Source organism: Pelmatolapia mariae, linkage group LG10_11 (genome assembly GCF_036321145.2).
Source record: "Pelmatolapia mariae isolate MD_Pm_ZW linkage group LG10_11, Pm_UMD_F_2, whole genome shotgun sequence".
NCBI classification, from domain to species: domain Eukaryota; kingdom Metazoa; phylum Chordata; class Actinopteri; order Cichliformes; family Cichlidae; genus Pelmatolapia; species Pelmatolapia mariae.
The window spans coordinates 25,062,085-25,089,728 of NC_086236.1; the positions used below are offsets into that span (position 1 = coordinate 25,062,085).

The 27,644-nt window shown below is 40.3% G+C and overlaps 2 protein-coding genes across 3 annotated transcripts in view; one reads left to right on the forward strand and one right to left on the reverse strand.

The window, feature by feature from the left end:
* Nucleotides 1-2,769: 2,769 nt before the first annotated feature.
* LOC134637278 (endonuclease domain-containing 1 protein) lies at nt 2,770-4,216 on the forward strand. Its single transcript, XM_063487666.1, has 2 exons — nt 2,770-3,094; nt 3,316-4,216. Exons 1-2 carry the CDS (start codon nt 2,798-2,800, stop codon nt 3,922-3,924), a joined length of 906 nt encoding a protein of 301 aa, XP_063343736.1. The 5' UTR covers nt 2,770-2,797; the 3' UTR covers nt 3,925-4,216.
* Nucleotides 4,217-8,171: 3,955 nt separating this feature from the next.
* Nucleotides 8,172-27,644, reverse strand: part of nlgn2b (neuroligin 2b) — a 70,076-nt gene continuing 50,603 nt past the window's right edge. The window contains exons 5-9 of one of the 2 annotated variants that reach the window (XM_063485294.1): nt 19,447-19,632; nt 16,820-17,085; nt 15,789-15,942; nt 15,111-15,471; nt 8,172-13,176 (exon numbers count right to left, since the gene is read on the reverse strand). In XM_063485294.1, coding sequence (XP_063341364.1) covers nt 12,246-13,176; nt 15,111-15,471; nt 15,789-15,942; nt 16,820-17,085; nt 19,447-19,632 — 1,898 coding nt within the window. In that variant the 3' untranslated portion in view covers nt 8,172-12,245. Of the gene's footprint in view, nt 13,177-15,110; nt 15,478-15,788; nt 15,943-16,819; nt 17,086-19,446; nt 19,633-27,644 lie in introns of both variants that reach the window. The other variant, XM_063485293.1, reaches the window with a different exon arrangement.

Below are 27,644 nucleotides of genomic sequence, written 5' to 3' on the forward strand. Positions count from 1 at the left end.
TCATCATATGACCATATATATATAAACGTGATTTCATGCAGTTATCATGAGAGAGGGCATGAGGAAAAAAAAGAGACGAGTCTGTAGTGCCTCCATGTGGTTAATATGTAGTATTGCATAATGGCAAAACTGCTGTGCGTTAGAGCAGATTGATGCTATAAATGCATTATCACTAGTAGATAGATGTGTGTCTGTGTTTTATGGAATCACTCTTGTTTTTAATATGATTGTGCAAATATTTTTAACTACTTTATTCTTGTATTTTTTTTAATGTTTGTTTAAAACAGGTCTCTCTTGTAAATGAGACATTGAGTCTCAGTGGGATTACCTGTATCATAAAGGTTAAATAAATATGTATTTAAAAGTGTGTCATACATCAAATTGCTTTAATGTACTGCATTATATATTTATTCATCAATAATAAGCCATCATTAAGCACTTCATTTGTAATTAAATTGCTCAACAGCCATGCACATTCTTCCTGTATTCTGACCACATGTTCATTGCCATTCTGAGCATCATTGAAACAGAGTGATGCTTCATGTTTGTAAAGAACTTTGTATGAAAAGTACTCTTGCCCTCTTTGATCCACCCCAAGAGACACACAGACATGCAGTCAGGCAGGCGGAAGGATGCCTGCTGGCTGAGTTCTAGCACTGTTTCAAAAGCTTTTTTTTTTTTTTTTCTTTTATTAAACAGTATCATTTTTGGCTGATAAGATTCTCTGTTAAATGGGTTTCTCTGCTGAGCTAGAGCCTTGTTCAAAATTTACAATCTGATAGCACACAGTTTCATCACACTGACCATTTTTCTATGAAGGGAACCAGACCGGTACTTTGGAGTTTCTGTTTCCCTCGAAGAGCAGCAGAGGGCAGCGGAGCCGGGACTACACACTTGGTCTGGATTTATAATTTTAATTGGTAAAAATGCTGACAGCTGAAAAATGTCCGTTCACATAACTGCATGATCAGCCCCGGCTACATAAGTTATGATTGTCATAACTCAAGATTAGATCAGAGAGGCAAGCTGGTCCCTCAATGAATAACAACACTCAGTCACTCAAATTGACTTATTAGGGCAGTGAAGAATTGTTGCTCCGGCTAATCTGACAGTTTCCATTTGCATAACACCGACTTTGGCAGAGGGCAGTATGGACAGCTCCACAAACTCCCGCCGCTGATATGTAGCTCGTTTTATTTGCTTTGCATCGCACATTATTTACATGTGTGGTTCCCATCACTTCATATTGGACATACCCCGAAAGCCTAAGTGTGTTCATTTGAACTGATTTTAATGAGAAAAAAAAAACGATTCAATACACTTGTCTATATTTAAAATATGAATATGAATGAACATTTTCCATGAATTACTCTTTTTGTATGCTTTTGTATTGCTATAACAGAATCCGTCACCATCTAGCTCCTTGGACTGGTATTTTGAGATGATTCAAATTGTCATAAAAAAAGGCAGCTTACAGTAAATGTCAAAGCTTTTAGACGCTTCAGCTGCACATCCATAACTTTGAGCTTTTCACACACTTTCCAACCCTGAATCAAATGTTAATCTTCATCCTAGCATGGTTAATTAAAGCAAACAACCTCTGACAGGACACGTGGGTGGTGGCTTGATATGTTTATGAGGTGGAAAACAGGCTCAAGTGAGCTTGATAAGAAGGAGAGCCTGTCATCAAATACTGGCTGACAACGAGTTGGATGAAGAGAAATATTCAGTAAAAAATAAAGAATATGCAATATAGGTTCAAAAGCTGTTATTATAAGTGAGAGGACAAAGAGAAAAAAAAAGTTTGGAAAGAGGACGCCGTCTTCAGATGGATTACTCGCTCTGTACACAGTGAGCTGCCAAAATAAGTGCCGAAGCCGTTTTGGCAGAACACTGAGCCATTTGCTAAGAAATACTTGCACTGTACTGCAAGGGAAGTTTCTTGAGTTGCTATGAAGTACTTTTGCTCCAGTGTCCTCACAAAACTTACATTTAGAATTTTTTATTTTTGGCTATATGTATTAAAAACAATACCATCATTGGTACCAAAGCGTAAAAACACTCGATTATCCCTGTCCAAGTCATTATGCTCTAGTTTAACTACTGTTTTCAGCTATACATGAGAATGACATAGTTACCAAGTGTCACTATGTAGCTGAATTTCCATCCTTTATCTGTTCATGCCTCTGGCTTATCCATGCTTCACGGTGAGTAGTACTTTACTGCAAAACGTGTATAAGTAGTGCCTTTTTATGGACTGTGAGCCTTTTGTTCATCACCAACATAGATTAGATGGATTTGCATTTTAGGATTCCTCCAGTAGCATCTTCCTGAATACATTCCAGTGTCCTCTGTTTCATTATCGTTCAGCAGACCTTGGGCTTATGCGAGAGTGAATACCATTTTTTGGAAAAAAAAAAGTCATTGTGACATCCTAGCTATCCTCTTTGAATTTATTTGATTATGCCATCAGTATGATATTGGCCTCTGTCTCAAAAATCAAGCCACAACCTCATTAAGAACATTAAAAAAGTTTTGAAGGTTAGCTTAAAAGTCAATATAGCTGATGCACTTAACCTAACCACAAAAGGTCCATAAGCTTTAAACACTGTATGTTTGAGCTATACTGCAGCAAACCTTCATATCAATGCCACCGTCCATTAGGAGGCCTGTCTTTGGCGCACACACTTCCTGCTTTGCCTATCTGCTGTGTGACATTTAAATCCTAACCGTACACCCTACGCTGTCATAGTTCTGCAGAGAGCACGGTACGAGACATTGAAGAGACACGTTGACCATGGAGATCCTGCAGCTGCCTTTAGTTTGTGCTCTTATAATCAGTAGTCTCACATCAGCAACAGTTGTTCAAGATTTTAATCATGTGGAGAGATGCAAGGACTCCCTCTATATGGGGACTCCACCGCGGGGTTTTGTCGACACCAAACTGAAGAAGATCTGCCAGCGATATGCTGACAAACCCCGGTACGTGACCTTGTACGATCCTTCTAAGAGGATCCCAGTTTACTCGGCTTATACCTTCAAGAAAACTGAGGGAGACAGACGTGTGGACTACCCTTGGATGTACGAGCCACAGGTTAGTCTTTCAAAAAGACTTTTTTTTCATTCATTAATCCTTGAATTTTAACCATTGCCTAATGAGATATTCCACACTTGTTAAAAAAAGAGGCTTTCAAGGAAGCCAAAATTGGAAAGAAAAAGGGACACAAAGGCCTTGCATAAAGAACTTTTATTGGGTATCTTGTGCTATTTCTTGGCATTTTAAAGACTGCTTTAAGTTTTATTTCATGTCCCCAGCTGGCAGAGCTCGATGGCAATGGGAACATGTTGCCCTTCCCAACTGGCTATCTGCACATGAAGTTTGAGGACAGCCAGGCAGTGCTGGATGACTACTCTGATGTGGTTCTTTATGAAAGAGGTCACCTGAACCCGGACCAGCATCAGTCCAGTCCACACGACCGCGCTGCCACTTACACACTGACCAACGTGGTCCCAGAGATACGAGAGTTTAACATCGGGCCTTGGCGAGAGTACGAGGAGCGGATCCGGGTGCGCCTTAACAACTTCTGCCGTGGCACTGCCTACATTGTCACCGGAGTGACCACCAGGGGCAACATGATCCGTCGCAACAATCAGAACCGCGTGGCCATCCCCGAAGATGTGTGGTCTGCTTACTGCTGCACCGAGTATGACCGCAACGCACCCCACGACGTTCGCGTTCTCTTCCCGTCCCATGCAGCCCTAGCCAAAAATGCCAAAGAGGGCAACAGCATCCACGAGATGACAGTCCTGGAGCTTGAAATGTTTCTGAGAAATAACATCGAAGTCGACACCAACCTTCAGATCTTCTACGACAACTGTGTCTCTCCCTCACCCCTTCCTCTTTATCTGCAGCACACCATCTGAATGCTATCTCAGCTACATCCTCTGTGTGCATATGGGTTTATGTAGCCATTAACAATAATAAAAACAATGATAGCAGAAGTAAGGTAATTCAAATTTTGTCCTGCAAGATATTATCTAGGAAAGGAGTCCGTATCAGAATAAAATGAAATTAAATGTTCTTCATTCAATAAAAATGTTCTGGGTGATGGTTTTCAGGCTTTAGAGGAGGACTACTCTATTTAGAAAAGGATTGCAATACTGTTATGTAATCTTGTGTGGAAGGCTATGGGAATTGGCTCATTTAATAAATTGTCCTAATCTAATATCCCAAACTGAGTTTGTGTTGCTTTTGTGTAAAATACTAATCTTTGAACCCCACTTTCAAAAGTATATGGACACATTTGCGTAAAAAGTTTTCAATAAGGCTATCATTAACTTTGGCATTAATCCAGATGCAGATACATGAACTTTTCAAAAAGGATTCTTTACCCGAATCCTAACACTGAACACTGCATGTCATATCCAACTGCAATAAAAACAACTGGAATACATGATTTTGATGTTCTCAAGAAATATAACACAAATATCTGGTCCTGGACAGCCTCGTAGATTGCGGCACTCATTCATGGTGTAGAGGGAATTTTTCAGCTTTTGCAGAGGCATTCATTATCAGACTGCTCTTGTTTTAAAGGTGACAGCAAAAAGAATCAGAAATGTGCTTTCAGACATAAAGGCTCCTCTTACACTACAACAGCTGTCCACTGGAGTCATTTACTTGAAATTCTTGTAAAATGCCAAAGAAAGGGTGTTGTTAGATCAGAAATAGCCTCCCTGTGGTATATTGTGGAGCAAGTTTCATTGTCTGTCCAGATATAAAAACTGGATTTGACTTTTATGGGTGTCTGTTGGGTTTTAGTGTCTTTAATCAGTTAGTTAACCTACAAATAATGAAAGACTTTTGAATATATATATATATGTTTTTTTTTAAACCCACATTTGTAATAAAGTTCTCAAATTGTAATTGAACTATAACAATCTAAATTTGATCATTCTGACAACATTCAAAAAACAAGGCAATGCTCTGTCTTTGTGTTGGTAAAGATATCCTCGTACAAGATGCCCTTTAAAAAAATTTTGTGGATGTGTTCTCTATAATTTCTAGCTTAATGCTGCCATCTAGTGTAGAGAGAGAAAAAAACTTAGGATTCAGAAAACATCATCCAAGAGAGTATATTCAGAGAGCAAAAGACCTGACATTACATTAACGTGCATCTAAACAGCTGTGATATGTATTTATGAATTATACTAAATCTTGTGGGGTGTATTCATCAAAGCAGTTGTTAAAGTATAAATAAGGATGTGGTGTTTCAGATAAACGAAATGATGAAGATGATGTTTAGTAAACCTGTTAAATATGTTGTACACCAGTTTGAGTTCTCAGGCTTTTCATTATGGAATTCCTATATATTGATCCAAAACTGTTGAACACAGGAGCCTGTACACAGCTGCAGGAAGCATTATGCGCAACAATGATCTGTCCTTTTTGTTTGTCCACTGTAAAGATTTCGAGGTGTTTCACCTACAGTGCCAAAAGTGGAATTGGAAAACAGATGATCAGTTGATTGGAGTATAAATCTGACTGGGGAGATGTAAAAATAGGAGCAACAAGTTCTTAAGCATTTACTGACCGCTGATACCAAAGAAATTCACCTTTGGCAATGGAGGTTTTACTGTCACATAAGGACCTGAATGAATGGAAAGCGTTCTGCAAGCTTTATTCAACAAAAGCAGCGCATTAGTCTAGTATATTTGCTGTAATAACAATTTATTGTGTACTAGCAGCTGAATAAACAGATGAGAGGACAGTTCCTAGAATGAAACCCTCACTGCCAAGTTATGCCAGGCTTTGAAATTAGAATTATTTGGATGTGAATGAACTGAACCACAATCAGAGCTCAGTTTGTGTTCATTCTTGTTTATTTAACATAATGATGAGTAGCCTTATACTTTTAAGAAGAAGGTTTCATCAGCTATTGATGGTGTGGTGAGACTGGAAGCATTACTGCAAAAATGAACCAGAGTTTTTTTTTTTTTTTCAAATGGCGGACTACCAGTATGACATTTCCACGAGGATCCGAATATTACACAGAGCCATAGCTCTGCTTGATGAGCATTCTGCAAAACCAAGCCAGCGAAAGGCAATGGTTTTTACACCATGTGTGCTGGATAAGCATTGGTTTATCTACCAGAATGCACAGAATTAACTGGAGCTCTAATTTTGTTGCATGTGTGGCACGGCTCGGGAGTGTTGTGGCAGAGCTAAAACATGTCAAAGAATTGTGTTTTATTTTTTGACTCGGGTACTATGCTGCCACACACTGTAATCTATCATAATGAAAATCTTCTTTGCAACTAAGAAGTAATATGATGGTTATGATAGTCTCATCATCATTATGTTTGAATAAAGCAGAAATCAGGGTTGAAGAAATCAGGTAGAGACTGTGTGATGTAGTTGGGGAATGAGAAATGAGCAGGGAGGGAGACACTGAAGGTTGGTTTTAAGGTATATGACGAATAAAGAGTCCATAAAGTTGGAGACACTCCATTCTATGTCCCCAAGGGATGGGAAAAAGCACATTACCCTCTGAAAATTCTAAAAAGTGCTACTACTTTTCAATTCTTCTGCAGATTTCAATTCAGAATTCTATGAGTGCAACATCTCTCTCCTGCAATACCCCTAGCCAAGATCACTAACACTACAGTGTAGAAAGAGGACATCAGCATCATCAGGTGCAGTGGAAAACAGGACTGTCGTCAGTATGTGTCACAAATGACTCACTGGAGAGGCAGCTGAATGACACCGAGGACAGTTACACCACAGAACTGGCCACCGTGCAACTACAAAAACACGAGACAGGGAAACAGACTTGTGTCCAAACTCTTTAAATAAAATACTTATGTAACCTTGAAACACCCTAAAGAAAATCAACTAGTTTCTTGGTACCAGAAACAGAAAGGAAACAATGAAACACTCTGAAAAATATAGCTAAAAGAAGACATAAAATGCTAGGTGACTACAGATGAAAAACTAGCCGTACGCTAAACCTGATACAGGGTCACAAATGGTAATATTTATGTCCAATATAGATATATCATAATACAAATAGAATCAGAAAATAATGCTTTGCATAGCCACTTTGATAAGTTTAAAGAATATAATCAAAATGTTGGACTGGAAGGAGTGAGAAGGCAAAAGATAATGTTTTTAAGCACATTCCTTACATTCAAATTCATCTTAGATGTAGCTTTCTTACCAAACATACATTTGTTTTCTCCTGATTGAGTCCATTAAAGATAAAATTATATTTATCCACCCTGGTCTTGTAGGCAGTTCTTAAAACCTACAAATGACTGCAGGACCCAGGTGAAGTTCTATAGGGCATGTTTGACCTGTTCCATTTTATTGTTCTAGTGGGACAATACATGCCTTCAAAAACACTAGCAACTAACTCTGTAATTTTTTTCTTTCTTTATTTTTCTTGCCTTCTTAACCCCTTTTTGAAGTTTTACATTAGTCAGATTCTTTCCATTGTCAAATTCTTTCAGCAGGAGTTCTGCATCTGTTAGCAAACATTAAGTACTCTAAGCTAGAAACTGAGCTAGCTAGCATGAAACTAAGCTAGCTTACTAAATAACTACTAGCTTTTTTTTTTTTTTTTTTTACCAGACCAGAGGTTCTTGGCAGTGACTAAATCTGAAATCCAGGAATTAATTTTTACTCACTCTAACCATAGATGATCTAAAACATGGATGAAACTTTGAAGTTGAAGTTCAAAATATGAAGGCAAAGAGGAAGTGCTTTAAATTCGCATTTTATCTGAAGGTCAGCAGGTGGCTGTGGTTGCAAAAAAGCTTCTGGTCCTTTCTATCTTGACTACTATAAACACTTTCCTGGCAAATTTATTGGCTCATTCATTCATTTTGGGTCAAACCGAATAAAAAACAAACAAACAAACAAAACTGCTCATGGTCTACTAATTTGTAAATCATAAACTGGAAGCCAATGAGAATGCAGATTTACAGTTACACCTGCCTGTCCTTGCCACATCCAATTATTTTTTACAACAGTGGAAACAATAGCAGAAATGCTTCTCTCCAGACTTCAAAATGGACTTCGGAAACTTCACATCAGAGTAACTAACATCTTTTATACACTAAGGCTAAAATGACGCCATCTTTTGTCTTTCTGTAAATTAGAATTTGCCTGCTAATGTGATACTTAAATACTAGGAAGCCAAGTTGTGTTCACATGCTGCAGAATTCCTCTGCCACCTAGTGGCCAAACCACAAACACCTTTTTAGCAGTACAAACCCAGCCATGTCATAAAAGCGATGGCACAGCATTTGTTTAAGAATGTCTTTTAATGTTTTCCTGTTCAGATACACAACATACAGTGTGTAATAGCCTCTATTTGAAATAGAAATATTAACTTTAATTCTTTCAACCCCTTCTGGTCATTATGCTCTCTCACAGTCTCTTGAGCCTCAAGCAGGTTTTACTGAATCAAATGAAACAGACAAACAGGTGCAAGCCTTCACTTTACCTTTCTGGCATTACATCTTATATAAGAAGAAGAAGATATTTGGATCAGTGTAATACTTTCTTCCCTTACCTTAAGCCAACATCAAAACTGTAGTGTAAACATGTAAACTTGGTGAGTGTGCTTCCGTTATCTGTTGGCTCGTCCAAATCCCTTGTTTCCAAAAAAGAAGGAAAAAAGAAAGAAGGAAAGAAAAACACACATTTTGTTATGCTGTGGCTAACTTAACCTCACTAACAAACAGCTGGATCAATAATCCCCAAAACTCAATGTGCAGACAAGATTGCAAAAAGGTAGCAAAACAACCACCGTGGTTACTAGAGTTTGAAATTAGACTAAAAGAAAAGGATTTCACAACTTCCCAATTACAGGTTATACTGTATGACAATGCCCGAGACAATGTGAGACACTAACAAGTAAATTCAACAGCATCACAAAGAAAAATAAAAAAAATAATCTTTTTTTTCTATTTTTGAGCATATTTAAAGAACTAACATGTTGTTTTTTCCAAGCCTCATTTCACAAATCTTCTCAATTTCCTCTTTTTTCGTGTGTTCTCCGCAGCTGTTCTTTGGCTTTTCTTTCTTTTCTTTTTTTTTAAACCAATGAAGGGATTCATTTCACTCAAAAGCTGCCTTCATGATTGATGGAATAGTGTCAGGCCTGTACGTCACATTTTAGGCAAGACTATTTTTATCACAATCTATGCAAACCTGAGCCGTGGACATTCCTTTTTTATGTTCATGCTGCCCTCAACCACGCTGTGCCCACACAACCTACTGGAACCTGACCTTGAGTTCAAGGAAACAAAGGAGAATCGAACATATTTGAAAACCATGTAAACTTGCACCTGTTGTCACAAAGAAAAGATCCGGCCAGTCAGTCAAACCAAACGACAAACATAATATTTACAAATTCCAGTTTTGTTCGCTTACACTTAAAAAAATGTACAGTTTGTTTTTATGTGTTGTTGGGTTCTTTTTTTCCTTTTTTTGTTTTTTTTTTTGGTTCTTTTTTTTGTTGTTGTTGTTGTTGTTGTTGTTCTTTTGTCCTCGCAGCTTGCTCCAGTCCAGCGTGAGGGATGGCAGTCTGGCTCCAGAGTGCGGTTATCCTAAGCAGACGGGACATCACAAGGAAGGAGGGGGACAAGAGAGGAAGAGGACGGGGGATCCCGCTCACCTTGCGTTCACGGTTTATGTTGTGTGAGTAATGTCTGTTAAACTGGGTTTTCAGAATGTATCCTCTGCGCACTGACGGATCGTACTGTCGCTATTTTTGTCATCGGCACCGTGTTTGTCCAGCGTTTGTCCTAATGTCACCGTTTCTGTTTAGTTTGCTTTGTTTTTTTGTTTTGTTTTTTTCCCCCTCCTCCTCATTGTCCAGAGTGTGACCCGTGTCCGTGTTGGATTGTGCGAAAGATGTGAAACGCGCATACAAGGCTCTCTCACCTTTTTTTTTTTACCATAAATACATCTCATCCTTTCTCCTGCCTTTTGCAAAAGCCAGAAACATGGGACAACAAAAGAGCAGACGGAAAAAAGATAACTGTCGGGCAGTCCTCAAAGACTTTGAAGCAGGAGGGAGGTTAATGTCCAGTCACAGACAAAGACCTTATTTAGACTCTTTGTGTAAAGTAGTCATTTCTTTTTTCCCTAACTTTAAAAAAAAGTGGTATCTTCAGGTTGATTGAGAGACAGTGACTGTGCAAGCTCGACATTGCAAAAGATAAAGAGAAACAGCAAAAAAAAAAAAAAAAAAAAAAAAAGGAAAAAAAAGGGGGTGGGGGTTAAAAAGGCTTTCGTCAGTCTTTCCTGTAGTTTTTGCAGCACAGCCTCGGTGTGTTAGGGAATGAAAAAAATAAAGAGGAAATATTTACTCTCTTTGTTATAATCATAGTTTTACACAATATTCATCTCTTAATACTTTAATACTTTCTGAAGTACCACAAAGTGCAGCTGATATTGAAACGGGATATTAAAAAGAAAAAAGAAAAGATTTTCAAAATAAAATAAATGGCAAATCATCAAAATGACAAGCTAACTTCTAGAAAAAAACCCAGAAAAAAATCCAAACATGCAACAAATATCCCACACAATAAAGTTGTTAATAAAACTCCTTAAAAAAAAGAAAAAGAAAAGAAAAAGAGGATATATTGAATCTGATTTCCCTTTAAAGAAGAGACCAGCCACAGTGCAACATTGAGTGGAATTAAAAAAAAAAAGTTAAAAAAAAGTGTGTGGTTCAAAACTAAAGATGAAGGGGTTGGCACTTTTTTTTATGGTAATTCCTTTTGTAAGATACAGTCAGGGTGGACCTCTCCAGGCGGTCCACTGGACGCCAGTAAAAGAGGAACTTTATCACAGTACTTGGCACCAAGAATGCTGGTAAAAACGAGATATCAGAATATCTTTTTTTTTTTCATTCATATCCTTACAATTTATTAATAATACATCATTTACACTTGTGTTTTTGTATAAAAGACTCCAAAAGGAAAAAGAGAGTCTAGAAGTGATTGCAAGAAAGAGGAAAGGAATGCAGATGGATTATGTCGATGGTTTTAATAAAAAGAGCTACAAGGGCAGATGCAGAGCGAGAACGAGAGAAGCGGTTAAATGAGCTGAAGTGGAAACACAGACAAAAGAGATTGTGGGTATGAAGATAAATAATGTAATGGATGTGATTAGAGCGTGTGTGGCTGAAATGCAGCGACTTCTAATGGGCAGCCTGGATTCCAGGTTGCATCCCACAAAGTGAGTGGGATTCAGTAATTTCCTGTACCGCCCCACAGTTGAGGCCTCAATCTGGAAATGTTTTGAAAGCAGCAGTGGTGAATATGCACTTTTGTTTTTGGTTGGGTTTTTTTTTTTAAGTGTGGGCAACTTAATCTCCATGAGATGCTTTATGCTTTATGTTCAGCTAGCATCACAACCAAAGAAAAAAAGAAAAAACCCAAACAAACAAACCAGTAAATATATGTCTAATTAATAAAATCACATTTTAAAATTAAAAAGTCGTGAATCTATCCAGTGGATTCCACCCCTTTTCCCTCTAGGCCCGCCAAATACATTTCACGCTAAACAATAATCCCCAAAAATCACAATGGAGGGACAGCTGTTGGGACAGAGTGCTAAACACAGGGTGCCAAATTTCACTTCCAGATTGGGCCTTTAAAGCTGCAATTTGTAAGTTTCAGGGAATCAGCGCTTCATGACAGGCAGCTTGTCGGGACATATGTTGCCTCAAACAAAGCTGCTCGCTACTGTTTTATCTTTTTCGCTAAATGAGTGAAAATGAATATTTGCATTCGGCGTTAAACATAGTTTTTACACTGACACAACAACACATGCGCAAAACAACCGAGCTACCACAATACATGTCTGACTGATTGTTGATGAGCCTGAGAACCCTCTGCGAGAGCTACAAGCTTAAAGCTGCGTGTTTGGTGGCTCTCCAAAGCACCAGATGTTGAAAGCACGTTGACGAGGAAAAGCGGTATGCATCTAGTATGACGGTGTTTTGGCAAAGGACCTTTCTTAATCAAGTCCCCCCCACCTTGAGTTACGGTTACAGTTTAGAGGTATTTCACTGCTTCGTATCTTACAAACTGCAGCTTTAGTTGAGGGCTTAATGAGAAAAGAGAAAAGTAGAGTAAAGAAGAAGAGAAGGTGGAGTTTGGATGGAGCAGTTTGTGTGGTGCATCTCTGTAAGCCCAGAGTGGGGTAGCAGAGCTTGTGCCTGGTCCTATACACGGGTGGTGGAGTGTTGGTGTGGCAGAGCATTGTTGCTGTGGCTGGGGACGGGTGTAGTAGACGGGGCTGGGACAGGGGGATAAGTGTTGAAGGGGTGAAGGGGCTGCATGCTGCTAATGGTGCTGGGGATCATGGTAATGGTGTTAGCTGTCATCAGTGGCACATCTTCGGGCGCTCGCCGCAGGGCCAGCGTGTAGTCAGGTGGGCACACGGGAGGCCGCAGCGGTTCCAGGTCGCCGTGGACACCGCGAGACGGTAAGGGGGTCCCGTGCTCTAGCTCCACCCTCTGCTGTTTCATCTGCAGTGACATTAGCTCCTCCTCCTGACTCAGCGCTAGGTCGTTGTGCGGTGGGGCCCCTACGACTCCCATGCCAACACCCATGCCCATTGTCGTGCCGCGTTGCGGGGAGAGTCGGCGGTGGCGTCTCTGCATGAGTTCATGGCGCTTGTCCCGCTTATAGTAAAGTGCGGCAAAGGCCAGCACGTTCAAGAAAAGAAGCGAGGCGCCGACAGCTACCGTTACGCTCAGCTCGGTGGAGTAGTCCCTCGTCTCGCTGGGGAAGGGAGGATAGCGGGGCCTCTCTGAACTGTCAGGGTCAGGATCCGGCGGGTAGGTAGAGACCACAGGGTGCCGTGTTGAGCGAGTGCCAGGATGAGGGCCCTTCCAGCGGCTGGTGCCTCCAGGTGGCAGACGGGTGGTGATGGAGTTAATGATTTCCTCGTGAAGGCTGTGGAGGTGCGGTACCAGCTCCAGCCAAAAAGCCACCTTGTTAGCGCGGTAGTTATCTCTGACACGGGGCTTCAGGCCAATATGCAAGTACTGCTTGTCCTTGGAGCTGAACTTGGTCCAGATGACCTCCTCAAATCGGTTAGGCTTAGTGTGGATGAACGTGGTGTCCTGAGGAACTGGTAGGTTAGGGTCTCTGTAAGACACAAGACACAATTATTAGGCCATAAACCTAACCTTATCTTTGCTTTGATAAAGTCAGTCAACCAAAACAAAGGAACTGATATGACATTTGAGGGTAAAAGAGGAAAGAATAGCAAATTACTAGGCGCTCTAAAACCTTCAAATGCTTTACTGCAGGTGGTTTATGCTTGTTGTTGTCATCCTTGTGCTTTTGTGTTGTCATGTACCTCCTAAAGTTTATAACCTGCCATTTTAGCTGGGATGGAGGCACAAGTCAGCAAGGAACTTGGCCTCTACAGGCATCTCTCTGAATCAGTGCAGGAGCTTAGGGATTCCAAAATAGGCACACAGGCAGAAAAAGTTGGATAACATGATATTCTGCAGAAAACTTGTTTTGACATCTTCCTTTTAGAGAGGTGAAGTTGTGATTGTAGATGGTATTCTTTTGGGGCATTAATGCATAATGTTTTTGGGGGTGGTGCCTGTGTTAACAGCAGCAGACTGGCATTTATATGGTGATCTAGTGATCGCTCTGAGCACTTTATGGTGCTGTTTTGTATATACTTCAAGCATTCTATCTACCTCACATTCATGGCCAGTTTAGAATCACCACAAAACCTATCGTGCATGTCTTTGGAGAGTGGGAGGAAGCTGTAGCACATACAGGACCAAGAGACTACATACTAGAACCTTTTTTGCTGTGAGCCAACAATGCTAACCACTGGGCTGCCACAGTTTGCAAGAGCAGTGAACAAAGCATTGATTATAATGGCAGCTTTACGAAAACAGTAGTACTAGACCCCAAAAACTACCCTCAGCACCTCACAACCCTGGTATTATGACTTCCATGATTTTTTAAAACATTCCTTTGAGATTTTAGCCCTTGCTCACATTCTGACTGCATAATCAATTTCTTGCAGTGAAGTCCCCTGAACTCACTGCCATGTTTATAACAATGAGTCTGATTTGCCTTAGCTAACATTTGCGTGTGAAACAGTCTTACCATAATGCTGGAAATAGCAGTTAAAAGATGGTAAATTGTGGCTACATGGGCTCTCTATTGATTTTTTATTGTGATAGTAACTCCTTGTCCTTCTTGTTATGTGACAACAGTACTAACCAGTGCCTCCCCACATACAGCAAAATATGATGCTTTTAACCAATTAAGAGCATTTGCAGCATTTCAGAGCTCAGCAACGCAATGTGGGGCCAAGTGTTTTCCCCTCCAATGGGTGTGATTATGACATAGTGTTTCACATGGTCTGCAACAATACTCAGGCAGGATGTGGCATTCAAACCATAATTAATTCATAATTAATTCTTATGGTGTGCCAAAAAACATTCCCTGCACCACTGAACCACCAGCAGGCTGGACTGTTGACACAAGGCAGGGTCTATGGATTAATGCTGTCCTCAAGTGTCCTCAACTTCTGACCCTATCATTTAGAGAAAGCAACGATCAGTTTCCAATTTTCGGGTTTTGATGATCTTGTGCCCTCCGTTGCTTTAGATTTCTGTTCATGGCTCACAGAAATGGAAACCCAGTCTCTTCCACTGTGGGGGATTCCTCTGTGTCACTATAGGTTTTGTGACAACACCAATGGTCCTGACCATTCTCCTCCAAACTCTTTTAAGGTGAATTTCTGTGAGTTTCTAGAGATGGCTGTGTGTGAAAATTCCAGGACGGCAGTAGGTTTAGAAATGTCATGTTCTATGTTAGCGTTTACTGAAACTCTTGTATGCTGTGTGTCTTTCAGAATCTCAACACAGAGGACTGATTCATAAAGCTTTACACGCAAAAATGTTTCATCTGTAAAATCCCCAGAAATATCACTGGGCTTGTCTTTTAAAAGTCTGACTGAGTTAGTCATTGTGTTATATGTGACAAATATAATCAATACTTTATACACAATTCATAATTCACTTGAAATTAAGTGTTATACTGACCCTGACTTGGCAAAGTTGGTCCAATATGTCATCACAACAGCACTGAGCATTACGTCATTCTTGGAGAAGTTACAAGGAAACAAGTCAGTGGCCCCCACCATGGGAATCCCAAACACATAGGGGATCTCATCTCCATGGGCAGCATCTGCCCAGTCTGGCCTCGCCTCGGTCTGACAGTGGTGGTGGAAGGTATAGAAGTAGACGGGTGACTGGAACTCAGCGTGGAGTTTGGCAGTGGCGACAGCTGGGGCCACCCACTGGTGGTCTGTGAACAGAGCCAGGAGGGTCTTCCTGCGCATGTCGCTGTTGTCTCTGTCAGCCCAGTCTGTGTACATGAACTTTATGGTTTCCCTGAGGATATCTTTACCTTGGAAAAAACAGAAGTTAATGTGAGCATTTATGCCATGATAGAGTCCATGTTTGTCTGCGACATTATGTGGAAGCATGTAAGGCTGAAATCTTTTAGATTTTTTGGTCAAAACATGTTTTTTGCCACAGGAAGATTCCGAAACATAATTTACTGTTAATACTGTTGACCAGCCTGGCTTACGAAGGACTGTAGTCTCTATTCACAAGCAAATCTATGTCATTTTTATAAATGCTTAGTGCTGTTGAGGCCAACAACATTTAGAAAGAAACACATCGTAATAGTCTAGAAAAATAGGGATAGGATCTGACCATCAGGGTATCCATACAGATTGTCCACAAAGTTGGAGATAGTATAGTCAAATGAGGCAGCTGATATTCCATCTTCTCCTTCACTGTCATCCACAAACTTCAGGCCCTCTCCCTGGTTGACACCCAGCAGTATGTCGTAGTTGAGGAACTCGCCCTGGTGTCACGACAAACACACACAAAGCATGACATACAAAACAGAACGGAGCAGTAATGCTTGTCAGGAATGTATTCATATAGTATAGGGGAAATAATTATTTCATCCTCTGCTGAATTTGTAGGTTTGAATTTCTAATTTTATGTGATTTTCATTATAATGGAGAAAAATGAAATAGAAAAATACAATCCCCCCCCCCCCCACACACACAAAGACACACACACACATTATGTAAAAATTATAAATTGATTTGCATGTCATTGTGTGAAATAAATAATTGATCCCCAAGCAAAATATAAATTATTACTTGGTAGAGAAACCAACTACAAGAAACGTTTCATGTAGTTGGTCACCAGGTTTGCACACATCTCAGGGAGGATTTTGGCCCACTCCTCTTTACAGAAACTCTCTAAATCCTGTAAGTTTCGTGGCTGCTGCTCAAAGTTTTTGCTCCCTCCACACACCTTCTATCGAATTTAGTCTGGAGTCTGGCAACTTGCTAGGCTTGTTGCTTTGCTGGTATGTTTGCATCACTGTCATGCTGGAAGACCCACCCATGACCCATCTTCAGTATTCTGGCTTTTTTTCATTTTTTTCATTGCATAGCCCCATTCACAGTGTCGTACCTTTAGTAGAAAAACAGCCCCAAAGCAAAGAAACTGATTTTGTGGACAGATGTGCTTCATACACATACAGATTTAAGATTAGGAGTATCTGTAATTGATATACTGATTGACTGTAATCTGTGTGTCACATGGGCACACAGTCAAACTATGGGAGCCAGAATTCTGTCTGGTGCAGCGGATCAAATACTTTTTGATATTCTGTCTCTCACAGTATCACACAGTGTATGGTAATTGAAGAATTCAAAGCTGACCTGCTGCATGAGGATCTCAGGGTCATCAGGTACCACGTCCCCATCTACCACAGGACCAAAGGCGATGTGGTATCGGGCAGGCTGGATGTCTTGGTCCACCAGCTCCCTGAAACTCTTCCTACGCAGACAGTCCACCAACTCTGCATTGTCCCCTGTGGTGCAGCCAACCTTCTTGGCCAGGATCTTGGTGTAAATCTGCGGTCGATAGTTCACAGACCAACTGGAGATGGCTGAGCCACTCTGAGCAATGGCCCTCTGGAACAGCCCTATACAAAAACACAGTCATATACATCAGATGTATTAAAACATACAAACACTTATTCTCCATCAGCTTAGCTGTTTTTTTCCCCCCTCTGACACACTTTTGCTAGCAGCTGATGGTGCCTTCAAGGCCTTACAGTGTGAGCACGTTAAATAATGCATATGTTAGAGGAGGAGCAATTGTAGAGTATTACAGGGGCAAGATGAAGTAGATATCCTGCTGCTCTTCTTAGCTGGAGAAAATCTTTATGAAGACCAGAGTAAAAAACATGAAGTGTTTCATTTACATGCAACGAGAGACAGCAGCAAGAAAAATGGCGAAAAATCTGCGCACGGCTTGTTGGATAAAGCGAAAAGGACAGAAAGAGAAAGAAAACTGCTCGCACTGTTGCACCGCTGCACTGTTATGTAAAGTGGCTTGCTGTCCCTCTGTTTTATCTGCAGATTCTGTCATTAATAATTAAGCCCCCCCATATTCTGCATGTGCCCCGCCCCCGCTCCTCTCCCTGTGAAATCAATTAAGAAGCCTCTCAGCTGCAACTCCAGCGCCTCATCTCTCCTCTCCTCGGCATACACACACACACACACACACACATACAGACACACACACACTGTACCTTTAAAAACTGTTCAGCCTCCAACTTTTTCTTGACTTTGCGTTGCTTCAGCCTGCTTTCAAAATGGAGTTGGGCTAATCTATGCAAAACAACCAGTTGTGTTTTTCTGATATTGCACCCACTATTAAACCTGCCATAACACTGACCAACAGTCACGTTCTACAGAAGAAATTCTCAGCAATGCACAAAGCACACAAAGGAAAGTGTGATCAGTGTTGATGTAATATATGTGTTTTCAGTGCAAAACTATATAAACTCTGTGAGCCTCAGTGTTCAACCTGGAAACCTGGACTATCAAAGTATCCATGCAATATGAGCTGGTATTATAGGAACCTTAACAACTTAGCAAATGACCTCCTGACTTTTTTCCTGACTCAATCCCTTGCATCAACCGAGAATCTGCTTCCTACAGTACATGCAGTATTTTTATTTGTTTAATCCATCCAAGATTAGTCTCTCTGTGTGAAGGTTAACAGTTTAGTAATATCATAATCTGAATTCTTGGTAAGGAATGAAATGCTATTTGACTTCTCAGCTCCACAGACCAAAATCATAGAGAGTATTAATGACAGAACATCTGGCGAGAATTTAGAGAGCCGCCATTCAAGAACTAAACGGTCCTTTTCTACTGATGAGGTGCAGATGCTAGTGCCTAATCCAGAACCTGTTATGTGGATGGTTACAGGTCCTACAGAATGATGAATCTAAATTTCAAGTTTCAGGCTCAAATCATTTTCATGGTTTGGGGCTGTCAAAACTGATAGAATCAGATTTTGATCCACCATCCTTCAGAAAGTGTGTACTGCATGGTACTGGCTTTAATTTTCAATATGAAAATGATCCCAAACAACTAACCCTGGATAAAAAAACACCACGTGGAACAGTCATGGATTGGCCTCCCCAGATCCTGGACCTCAACATTATTAAAGCAGTGTTGGACAATCTTGACAGAGAATGGGGGGGAAAGGCAGCCAAGAGCCAAAGAAGAGCTTTAAATGTCCTTCAAGAAGCCTGGAGAACTATTCCTGAAGATGACTTAAAGAAATTACAGCAACATATAAAATAAAATGTTGGATGTCTTAAGCCTTATATAACATTAAAACCACATTAAATAATAAAGTACACATTTATTACACAAAGCTTGCACACAGGTGCATCTTAGGCCATGCTTATGACCATGCTTCCTAGCAACCACCTATCAATGGGCTATGCTTGGGCTAGTTTATGCACCTATAACACATAGGAAAAGTTTAGATTCACAACACTATATGTGACTCTGTAACATTTAAAAGCCCAATTTGACAAAAGTGATAAGAAGACACACTCATTCATCTCAGTGCTTTTTTAGTGACTGTAGTTTCATGTGGAATGATGTTATTTGGAATTACTAAAGGATTTTTGTCCCAAGGGGAGTAATGGTTTTAGAGCAAAAACCTACTGTCTAAAACCATCTGTCAACTCCAGAACTGTCCGGATTCACAACCTCGTTTTCTTTCAAATTACTTGATCTTTGGAGTTTATTATTGAAATAATACCATAATGCCCCAAACTGTAAGTGACTCATCTCTGAATCCCTTTCTTTGTAGGAATAATACTGCAGTGCATTTTTATCTGCTTTAGGCTTCTCACTGAAAAGCACCAACATGCTCTGTAAAGAAATACATTACCCACACACTGTCCTGAAATATTAATCCCCTTTGAGTGGAGTATGTGACTACTAATCGGTCAAGGACAGGGAAAGAACCTTACCCTCGGAGTGGTGGGAGAGGATGAGAAGGTTCACACAGGCGGCACCAGCTCCAGAGCCAAAGATTGTGATTCTCTCTGGGTCTCCTCCAAAGTGGCCGATGTTTTCATTGAGCCAACGCAAAGCCTGGATCTGGTCCAACAAGCCATAGTTCCCCTTAGCAGACTGATCCCCGGTGCACAGAAACCCTGCAGGGCAAATTAGAACAAATACAGACAGGAAATGAATGAAAAAACATAGATTTTCCCAAATGAAGGATCAGGGCCCGATTTAAAGAGACGGGATATGTGTATATGTTTTTTCCGTGTCCCACACAAACAGAAGATGGCATCCTGTCATTGTCAGGAACTTCTAAGCCTCCAACTCACTTCAAGTCTGTGGAGATTTCACACAGAAAGCTTGCCAAATTACTCATTTTTAATACCCACGCTGAAAATACAACACAGTTAAGAGAACTTGTCAGCAGAGAGGAGGAGAGCAACAGAAGGCATGTTTCACCTACTTCCAGGACACACATTTACACAGTTGGTGCACACCCACAACAAGATAAAATAAACTGAACAAAATGCCACACACACACACACACACACACACACCCACGCACACACACACACGCACACACACACACGCACACACACACACGCACACACACACACACACACACACACACACACACACACACACACACACACACACACACACACACACACACACACACACAAAGCTCTGTTCTTATGAGAGTGAATTAAAGTACTTTACATGTGTTTCAAGCAGCTTCACTCCGTAACAAATGTAGCATTTCAATTTTTCCACTGTTTGGATGACTTCAATACCCGTGAAACAACTAAAAATGATTTCAGTTAACTGCACACTTCTCAGAGCTGTGGCTGTAGAGGTGGAAGATGTACTGAAAAAGAAAATCGTGTTCAAGCATGTTCACCCGACTTTGATTTGGCCAGCTCTGCTTAGCAGTATTTACTCAGGCGCTTCCTGTGAATAAATACAATTTCCTATTGTTGCCTATAACTAATACCGGGAGGCAAGCTTTATGGAGAGAGAGTTTTATTATGGCTTAGATCTAAGGGTCATATAAGGCACAAGGCTGTTTTGATCTCAATTATGTAAAGTGGGGCTAATTTGGAGTGAATTCTTAGGAAAAAAAAGGACAGAAAATGGCTGACCGTGCAAGTCGGTAACCTGCGGCAAACAAAGATGCTCAGCTATCTCGTCATGCTAATGTGGTCGCTCTCTGTTCTGACTGTTTTCTCCACAACACTGTTAGCAAACAGTAAATTACCCTGTAGGATAATGTAGTTATTTGGTGCCACTGGTCACTCTGTGTCAGTGACTGTTATCACTGAAACATGGATCTCAGTTCAGGCTGAGTCTGGAAGCCAGCTTGCTAACTTATTAGTGTTAAAAAAATCCTGTTAGTGCAATGTTATAACTTTTTTAATAACACTTAAAAGCCACTTTGCTAAGACTTCATGATGCATGCAGACTGCACTGTTATGATACCTACTGTATTATATACTCAGTGTGAATACACTGACCTATCCACACTGAGCCTGGTACAGCATCACCACCTGCCCATATGCACTGTGTTAACTTAGAGTCTGTAAACAAAGCCAATGACAGCTTAATGGGCTGAACATGGTTCCCTGTTGGCAGTGCCTTAGTAGACCGCAGGGAGCTATGGACAGCCCGTCTACCTGCAGTGAGCATCTGCTGCCAAATGGACACAGTGTCCAAAGTTTGTGGTAAAACCAGCCTGTGGGCTACTCTTACTTGTGCTGTTCAAACATGTCAGAAGAAGAGCAAAGTCATAACATATGAAGAGCTGAAGTGAAACTGAGTGTTAAAAAACAATGAAACGTGTCCACTGCAGCCATCGTCTGTGCTCTGCTGTATTTTTAACTTTTGATGTTTTGCTTTAAGCTTGTCCGATAACTGGTGAACTCCCTTCCCTGCTCCAGTCCACTTGTCAACCACTCAGCATCTCATCTACGTACAGCTGATCTATGAGGTGTTGAGATTTTGGAGGCTTGCACGAGACCATGTTTGCAAAGGTTGAAAACCCCTCACTCTGAAGGCAGTCTGAAGGCAAGCGCCTACCAAGCAGACGTAACAGCAGTACTATAAAACAAGAATAAGATAATTGTTCCACTGTATGCCCTGAGTCCTACCACAGGAGAATGCCACCATCACTACAAAATCACAATATGATGCATAAACATGTGTGAGATGCTTTGCATTGTGGATTGTAATACATCAAATATATCAAGGGAATACTGTTATTTTATTTTAATATACACTATGCCTCTTCTGCAGAAATCATTTTTGGCATTTCAGCACATAAACCTTTTTTAAATGAGATCCTTGGACCATTGAGATGTATCTCTTGGTGTTCTGAACCCTGTGCTGCCTTTCTAACATAAGACGAGGTAAAACCAGCCCATAAGATGTAATGTTTAACCGGTAACAAGTTTTACAACACTTGCAATGTGGCAAATGTGTTGGCTTTGATATATTAGAATGATAATAACCCATTTTCAAGCCAGGACTGTTCATTCAAGAATTAAAACACCAGTCTTTGAAAACCAGGCCTGAGACATCAAAGCAAAGCCTTGCCTGGCTAAACTAATCAAAATGAGCAGGTCGATCATCTGGAGGCGGGATCTTTAGTGTCCACCACTTTAACATCAATTGTCAAGGAAAGAACTCAGAGGGACTTGCTGGACTCGAAGCATGAATGAGGCAGTAAAGCTCTCATGGCTCTAGGCTTTTCCGATTTCCAATTGCAAGGCTCAAATTGTCAAAACTTGCAACTTAAAATGTGAACATGAAGACTGAGGAGGCTTTAAAAAAGACTTTTAGAGTTATCTTTCTAATTTGGCAACCCTCTAATATGTCAGATGTTCTCTGTCATTAAGAATGTATGTACCTCTGTTAGGTCATAGCCAGCTCAACACAGCCTTTTCTACACGAAAGTGTATCCCTTCCAGATTCACTATTCAAATAGTTATAATAACAGCTATAACAATAATAATAGAGCTTTAAGGTATGGGGCCAAGGGCAGTTGGGGCACAAGCACTTGGGAAGGGACAAAAGTGTCAGAGGTCAGGGAGAGGTCAAGGAAAAGCTTTCAAAAGCCCCAGGGTGCTTTGTTCTAGTTAGACCAGGGGTTCGAAACATAAGGCCCAGGGGCCAAAATCCACCCAGGAAAGACTCCAACCCAGCTCCCTGGACTGGATGTCTTTCACCAAACAGAGCAGCATTTCTCTTCATTTCTGTAGAAAAACTGTAAGAATTCACTTATTTTTCTTATATTAGGATATCTAAAGATTAAAGTTCTTTCCACTGACAGAAAGGGCGGCTTTACTGGTCTGGCCCGCTTAAGATTAAAGTGGGCTCTATGTTTCCCACAATGTAAAATGAGTTTGTCATCCCTGAATTTGACTGAGAGAAAAATGAAGGCTAGCATAATACTAAAGGGTAGTCTAAATGAACTAAAACGTGTCCCCAGAGTTTTTGGGTCATTTGGCTTCATCCAAACGAAAGTATGACTTTGATTTACGTTTTAAAATGGTATGACTTTGCTTACACATACAGCTAGTCATTGAATGTGCCTATCTTAAGCATTCAAGTATTCACACATCCACAGGAAATCTTTAAGGAAAATGGAGCTCTCTGCTTCTATCCGACAATAATTTGTGACTTCACCTGCTGGATTATACGAAAGCAACCATCAGACCTAAATAACCCCATCCGCTGGTTGGCTTTCCAGATTGGCGCTTGCTTTACACTCTGAGACAGTCCATATATAGTTCAATAAAGATGACTAGTTTTTGATCACATGCTACTTTACATAATGCAGCCAAGTCTCAAATGGGTTTCTGAGCAACATCATCAAAATGTACCAGGAGGCTGGACACAAATCGAGATGACTGGGAACTTCTGGGCTACATGTAAAACCCTTTTTAGCGGTTTTAAACTGCACAAAGTGACCAGAGCAAACTACTGGCCACAATCCTGGACTTTGCACTGAAATGAGAGGAATATGTGCACCTTTCAAGTTAAGACAATGAACCTTGTTGCTATGGTTTTTTTTTCAGGGGAACAGTACAAACATCGTTCTCTGTGATCAGTGTTTCAGTAAGCAGTCTGATGTGCAATGTCACTCCAGTCATCTTTAATAGAAGACAACAGTCTATCTGGCCTATTTTTGAGAAAAAAATCTTTTCACAGATGTTACGAACAACTAACATCTGTGAAAAGATGTGTGTACAATGGTACAAATATGTAACCAGAATCTGGGCATCTGCACACCGTAACTTGTGCAGAAAAAGCTGTTATTACATATTGTTGCTTCTTGGCTTTTGCTCTGATTTAGGACAGAGCTCCAGATTTATTACTAATTCCAGGACAAACATTGTTTGGTCTGTGATGCGATGCTCCCAGCATCAAGTTTCAAATTACCTTGCCAAAAACCGACAGACGACTGTCAAAGGTGAAGTGTAGTAAACCGTGAATTGCTTTGGATAAGCCACTGGTGACTGTCACACCCAAAATAACAATTATTTTTCTGGTTTCCAGCAACTGAACACTGAAAATAACCATTTTTGGTTTCATGACATTGCATTGGCATGTTTTCCACCTCCCTGCTGCACATGGATCCTAGATTGTTTGTACAGTATGTCACCTAAACGTGCATAGTGGCTGAATAAATGTTTACCGTCGCAGGGCAATGCACAGCATAACCTTGCGTATGCAACCATATACAAGGTCACAGCCTCAGTGTGTCTACATAAACTGTGTTATAATACTTTCTCCTGAAGCAGTATTGTTAGTGAACTAAATTCCCGTTCTAGATGTTTTCTCATGCGGACAAAAGAAACACACCGTATAAGAAACTGAGTTAAAGGGCAGTTTGTAAAAAAAAAAGTGGTACAGCTGTATAGCTCAGTACAAAGGGACAGATGGTAGGAACAGACAAAGCACATTTTCAAGTGTGTTAAATAGCAAATTAAGTTTTGTTGTTGATGATTATTAATGAAAGTGATGGCGATGCTGATGAAGGTAACAGCAGCCATGATGACGGTGGTGATGATAACCTGCCAAATTGACCTTTCTACTACAGTCAGTGTGACACAACACAACTCTCATTCCACACTCTTCACTGTACTTACACTACAGTCAACAAGCACTTGAAGCCTGGAGTGTCGTGTTGGGTTAACCCGGCTTAATTGTGATTCACATTACAGAGTGCACAGTTATTTTGCTGACTTTTGGGGGTTTTCTTTCAATATGACTGTTTGCCTTGGACAAAAAGTGCAAATTCCAGCCATGATGACAGCTGATGTGTCAATTTATCATAGCTTACAAAAAGTAAAAATCTATGTTAACTTAAAGTCAACATTTGACTTGTAATGAACATTAATTAAAAAGTTTTTTCATTCATTTTTATTTTTGAATTTAATCCTCAAATGCTGTGACAGGATATTTCACATTCAAAGAAAACACGTAGAAGCCACTGCAATCAGCAAAGTAAGCAAAGAATATGCAACCTCAAAGAGTGACCTCGTCTTGAGCAGGCAATAATGTTTGTTATGAAATGGCTGTAATGTGATAACGATTTTGAAAAGAAAAAAAGTATGATTAAACTGTAATCTAGAGATAATTGGATTACCAAATTTATAAGAAACCACAGCTGCTGCCTGTCTCTATAGTGCAGTGTTTAGTGTTGGATGGATTATTAAAAAACAGAAATCATGTCTCAGTGCTGTAGCAGAAATATTACTTTGAAAGGATTAACCCCACTAATCAAGATATAGTTCACATGTTACTATGTAATTGTATTATCCTTGCATCATCCCAGCAATTGACTGGTTCTTAGCCTTATGTGGCTCTGACCTGGTAACATATTACCACTGATCTGTGCCGCTTATCAAAACCATGGGCATGTGGAAGTGTCTCCTGCCCAGCCAAGTGCTGAGCTGCCTGCCACAGTTGCCTGGCAACTGTCTAGGACTTCAGGCAAAATGAAATGGACAGGCACTCACGAAGGCACTCGGATACCCACATTCAAGCACTTCCATATTCAAGTACGCAAACAGCAGCATGCAAATGCACATGAACTCCAAAGTCAGTGCATGCACATGCAGGCAACTTCACAGTATGCGCTAGCATGCTAGCTCTAGTACCGCTCTCTTTGAAAGGCCGACATGAAGGGAGGGAATTCGGTTTATCTTCCACCATTGAAGATAAGTCAAACAAGTTCCCTCCTCTCCTTTCTTTCTCTTTCAGTAAGTTTTCTTTCTGATCCACCACCCACACCCCTCCCATCTGCTGAGTTGGGTTTCCTACTGACTTTAGCGCTGAGAACAGCAGTTTATGAGGCTGAACTCATGCATATTCAACACTTGCTTTAGGTAGCAGCCAAGGAACTGTGAGGAGAGTCATCAACCTCTAAAGATACAGAATGAAGACAGTGAAGTGAATGGATGAAAGAGAAACAGAGGAGGAGTGAGGAAACCATGGAGGGAAATTTAAAAACAAACTGTATGATAATAACTGGAGCTTCCAATACCTCTGGGATTGTTACCAAAAGTTCTTTCCATAATGCATCTACTCTTTCTCTAATGTATGCCAATGAGGAGGGTCATTATAAAAGCTATTATTCCCAATAGACATCATATTGTGTCTACAACAGGATGAAATATTTGCATTAGCTGGACTTTTATTCATTTTAGGACAAGATACAAAAAAAAAACAAAGACCAACACAAAGAGATTGTTATTGGTATGTTGTGTCTTTCCTCTAATTCTCTATTTAATGAACTGCACCATTCAGAACATCCTCTGTTGTCACCCATATTTGTAAAAGCCATTCACACATTTTAGCCCTAAAACTACGCTCAGCCATATTATTGCTTTACAGAGATAGGAACATCTGCAGAGTAATTTATAGGACTGAACGGAATAACTGTAGTAGGTCACTGAACATATTTCTGTGAACAGAGAAGAAAGAACAATAGGAGAGGGAGGGGGATGGAGTTGAGGGTGAAGGATTAAAAAAGGGAAAAAAAGAAAGAAAGACATGAAACAGGTATTAAACCAAATATTGCCCAAAGCTACTGTCAGATGTTAACTGACAGACAGTAGAGAGGAATATAGCGAAGGACGAATTATATAATTTCATTGTGACATCACACAGGAGATGATCAGAGATGTCTACATTCAGAGGAAAGATGTTGATTTTTTTTTATACACACAGGAAAGGTGATTGAAAAGAGGAAACAAAGTGTTCTTGTCTCTGTATATGTGAGTCACGAAATTAATCAAGCACAGGTAGAGGCATTATTATACAAAAAAAGGAGCGGGGGAAAAAAACGCTTAGCAGATGGTGAATGTCTCTTGCACACTGAAGACTCTGTTTAGATGAGCGGAATAGAGTGGATTGGATCACTCAATACTGTGCACCGGAGTCGGGGATTATCTGCTATGTGTGTATGTAACAGTAGATTAATATGACAGGAGAAAATCACAATAGAAAATTCTTTAACTCAGAGAGATGCTATTGTAGTTCACCTCTTGCACATTCTTGCTGGATTATCTTTTTTTTCTTTTTTTTTGGTTACACAAATCTGTTAAGTCTCCTTGTCGGCACCAAGGGTTTGATTTGAAGACTAGCTGGCAGGTCCGTTTCAATTATGCATCATTCTGTATGTCAAGTATACCCAGAAATGAAATTATAACGCAATTGGGCTCCACTTCCACTGAACTAATGTTATTTCAGTACACCGCCCATAGGCCTCTGATGTCATTGTATTTATTACCTTACTTATCTCGTTCAATTTTTCCTCACAACTGTCCACTCAAATGGCACCGTGCCGTGCAATAACACCAGGCTGCCATGCAAATTTGAAAAGCAGCGGTTCAAACATCACGCTGACTCCCAAGACTTTTCAAAGCTTTTCAAAGTTCTGTTTCAGAAACGCCTGATTGCTCATGAAAACTGCAGCCTGCCTGAATAAAAAATCAAGTCAAATTAAATGAATTAAGAGTCTCGAAACAGAGCCTTGTCTGCAGAGGGGACGCAATTTTAATCACAGGGCTAATATTGCAGACATGAAGCTATTTTAATTAATGATATGGAGTCATTAATCATACTTGTTACATGTATCCACTCAGCCTCTTAA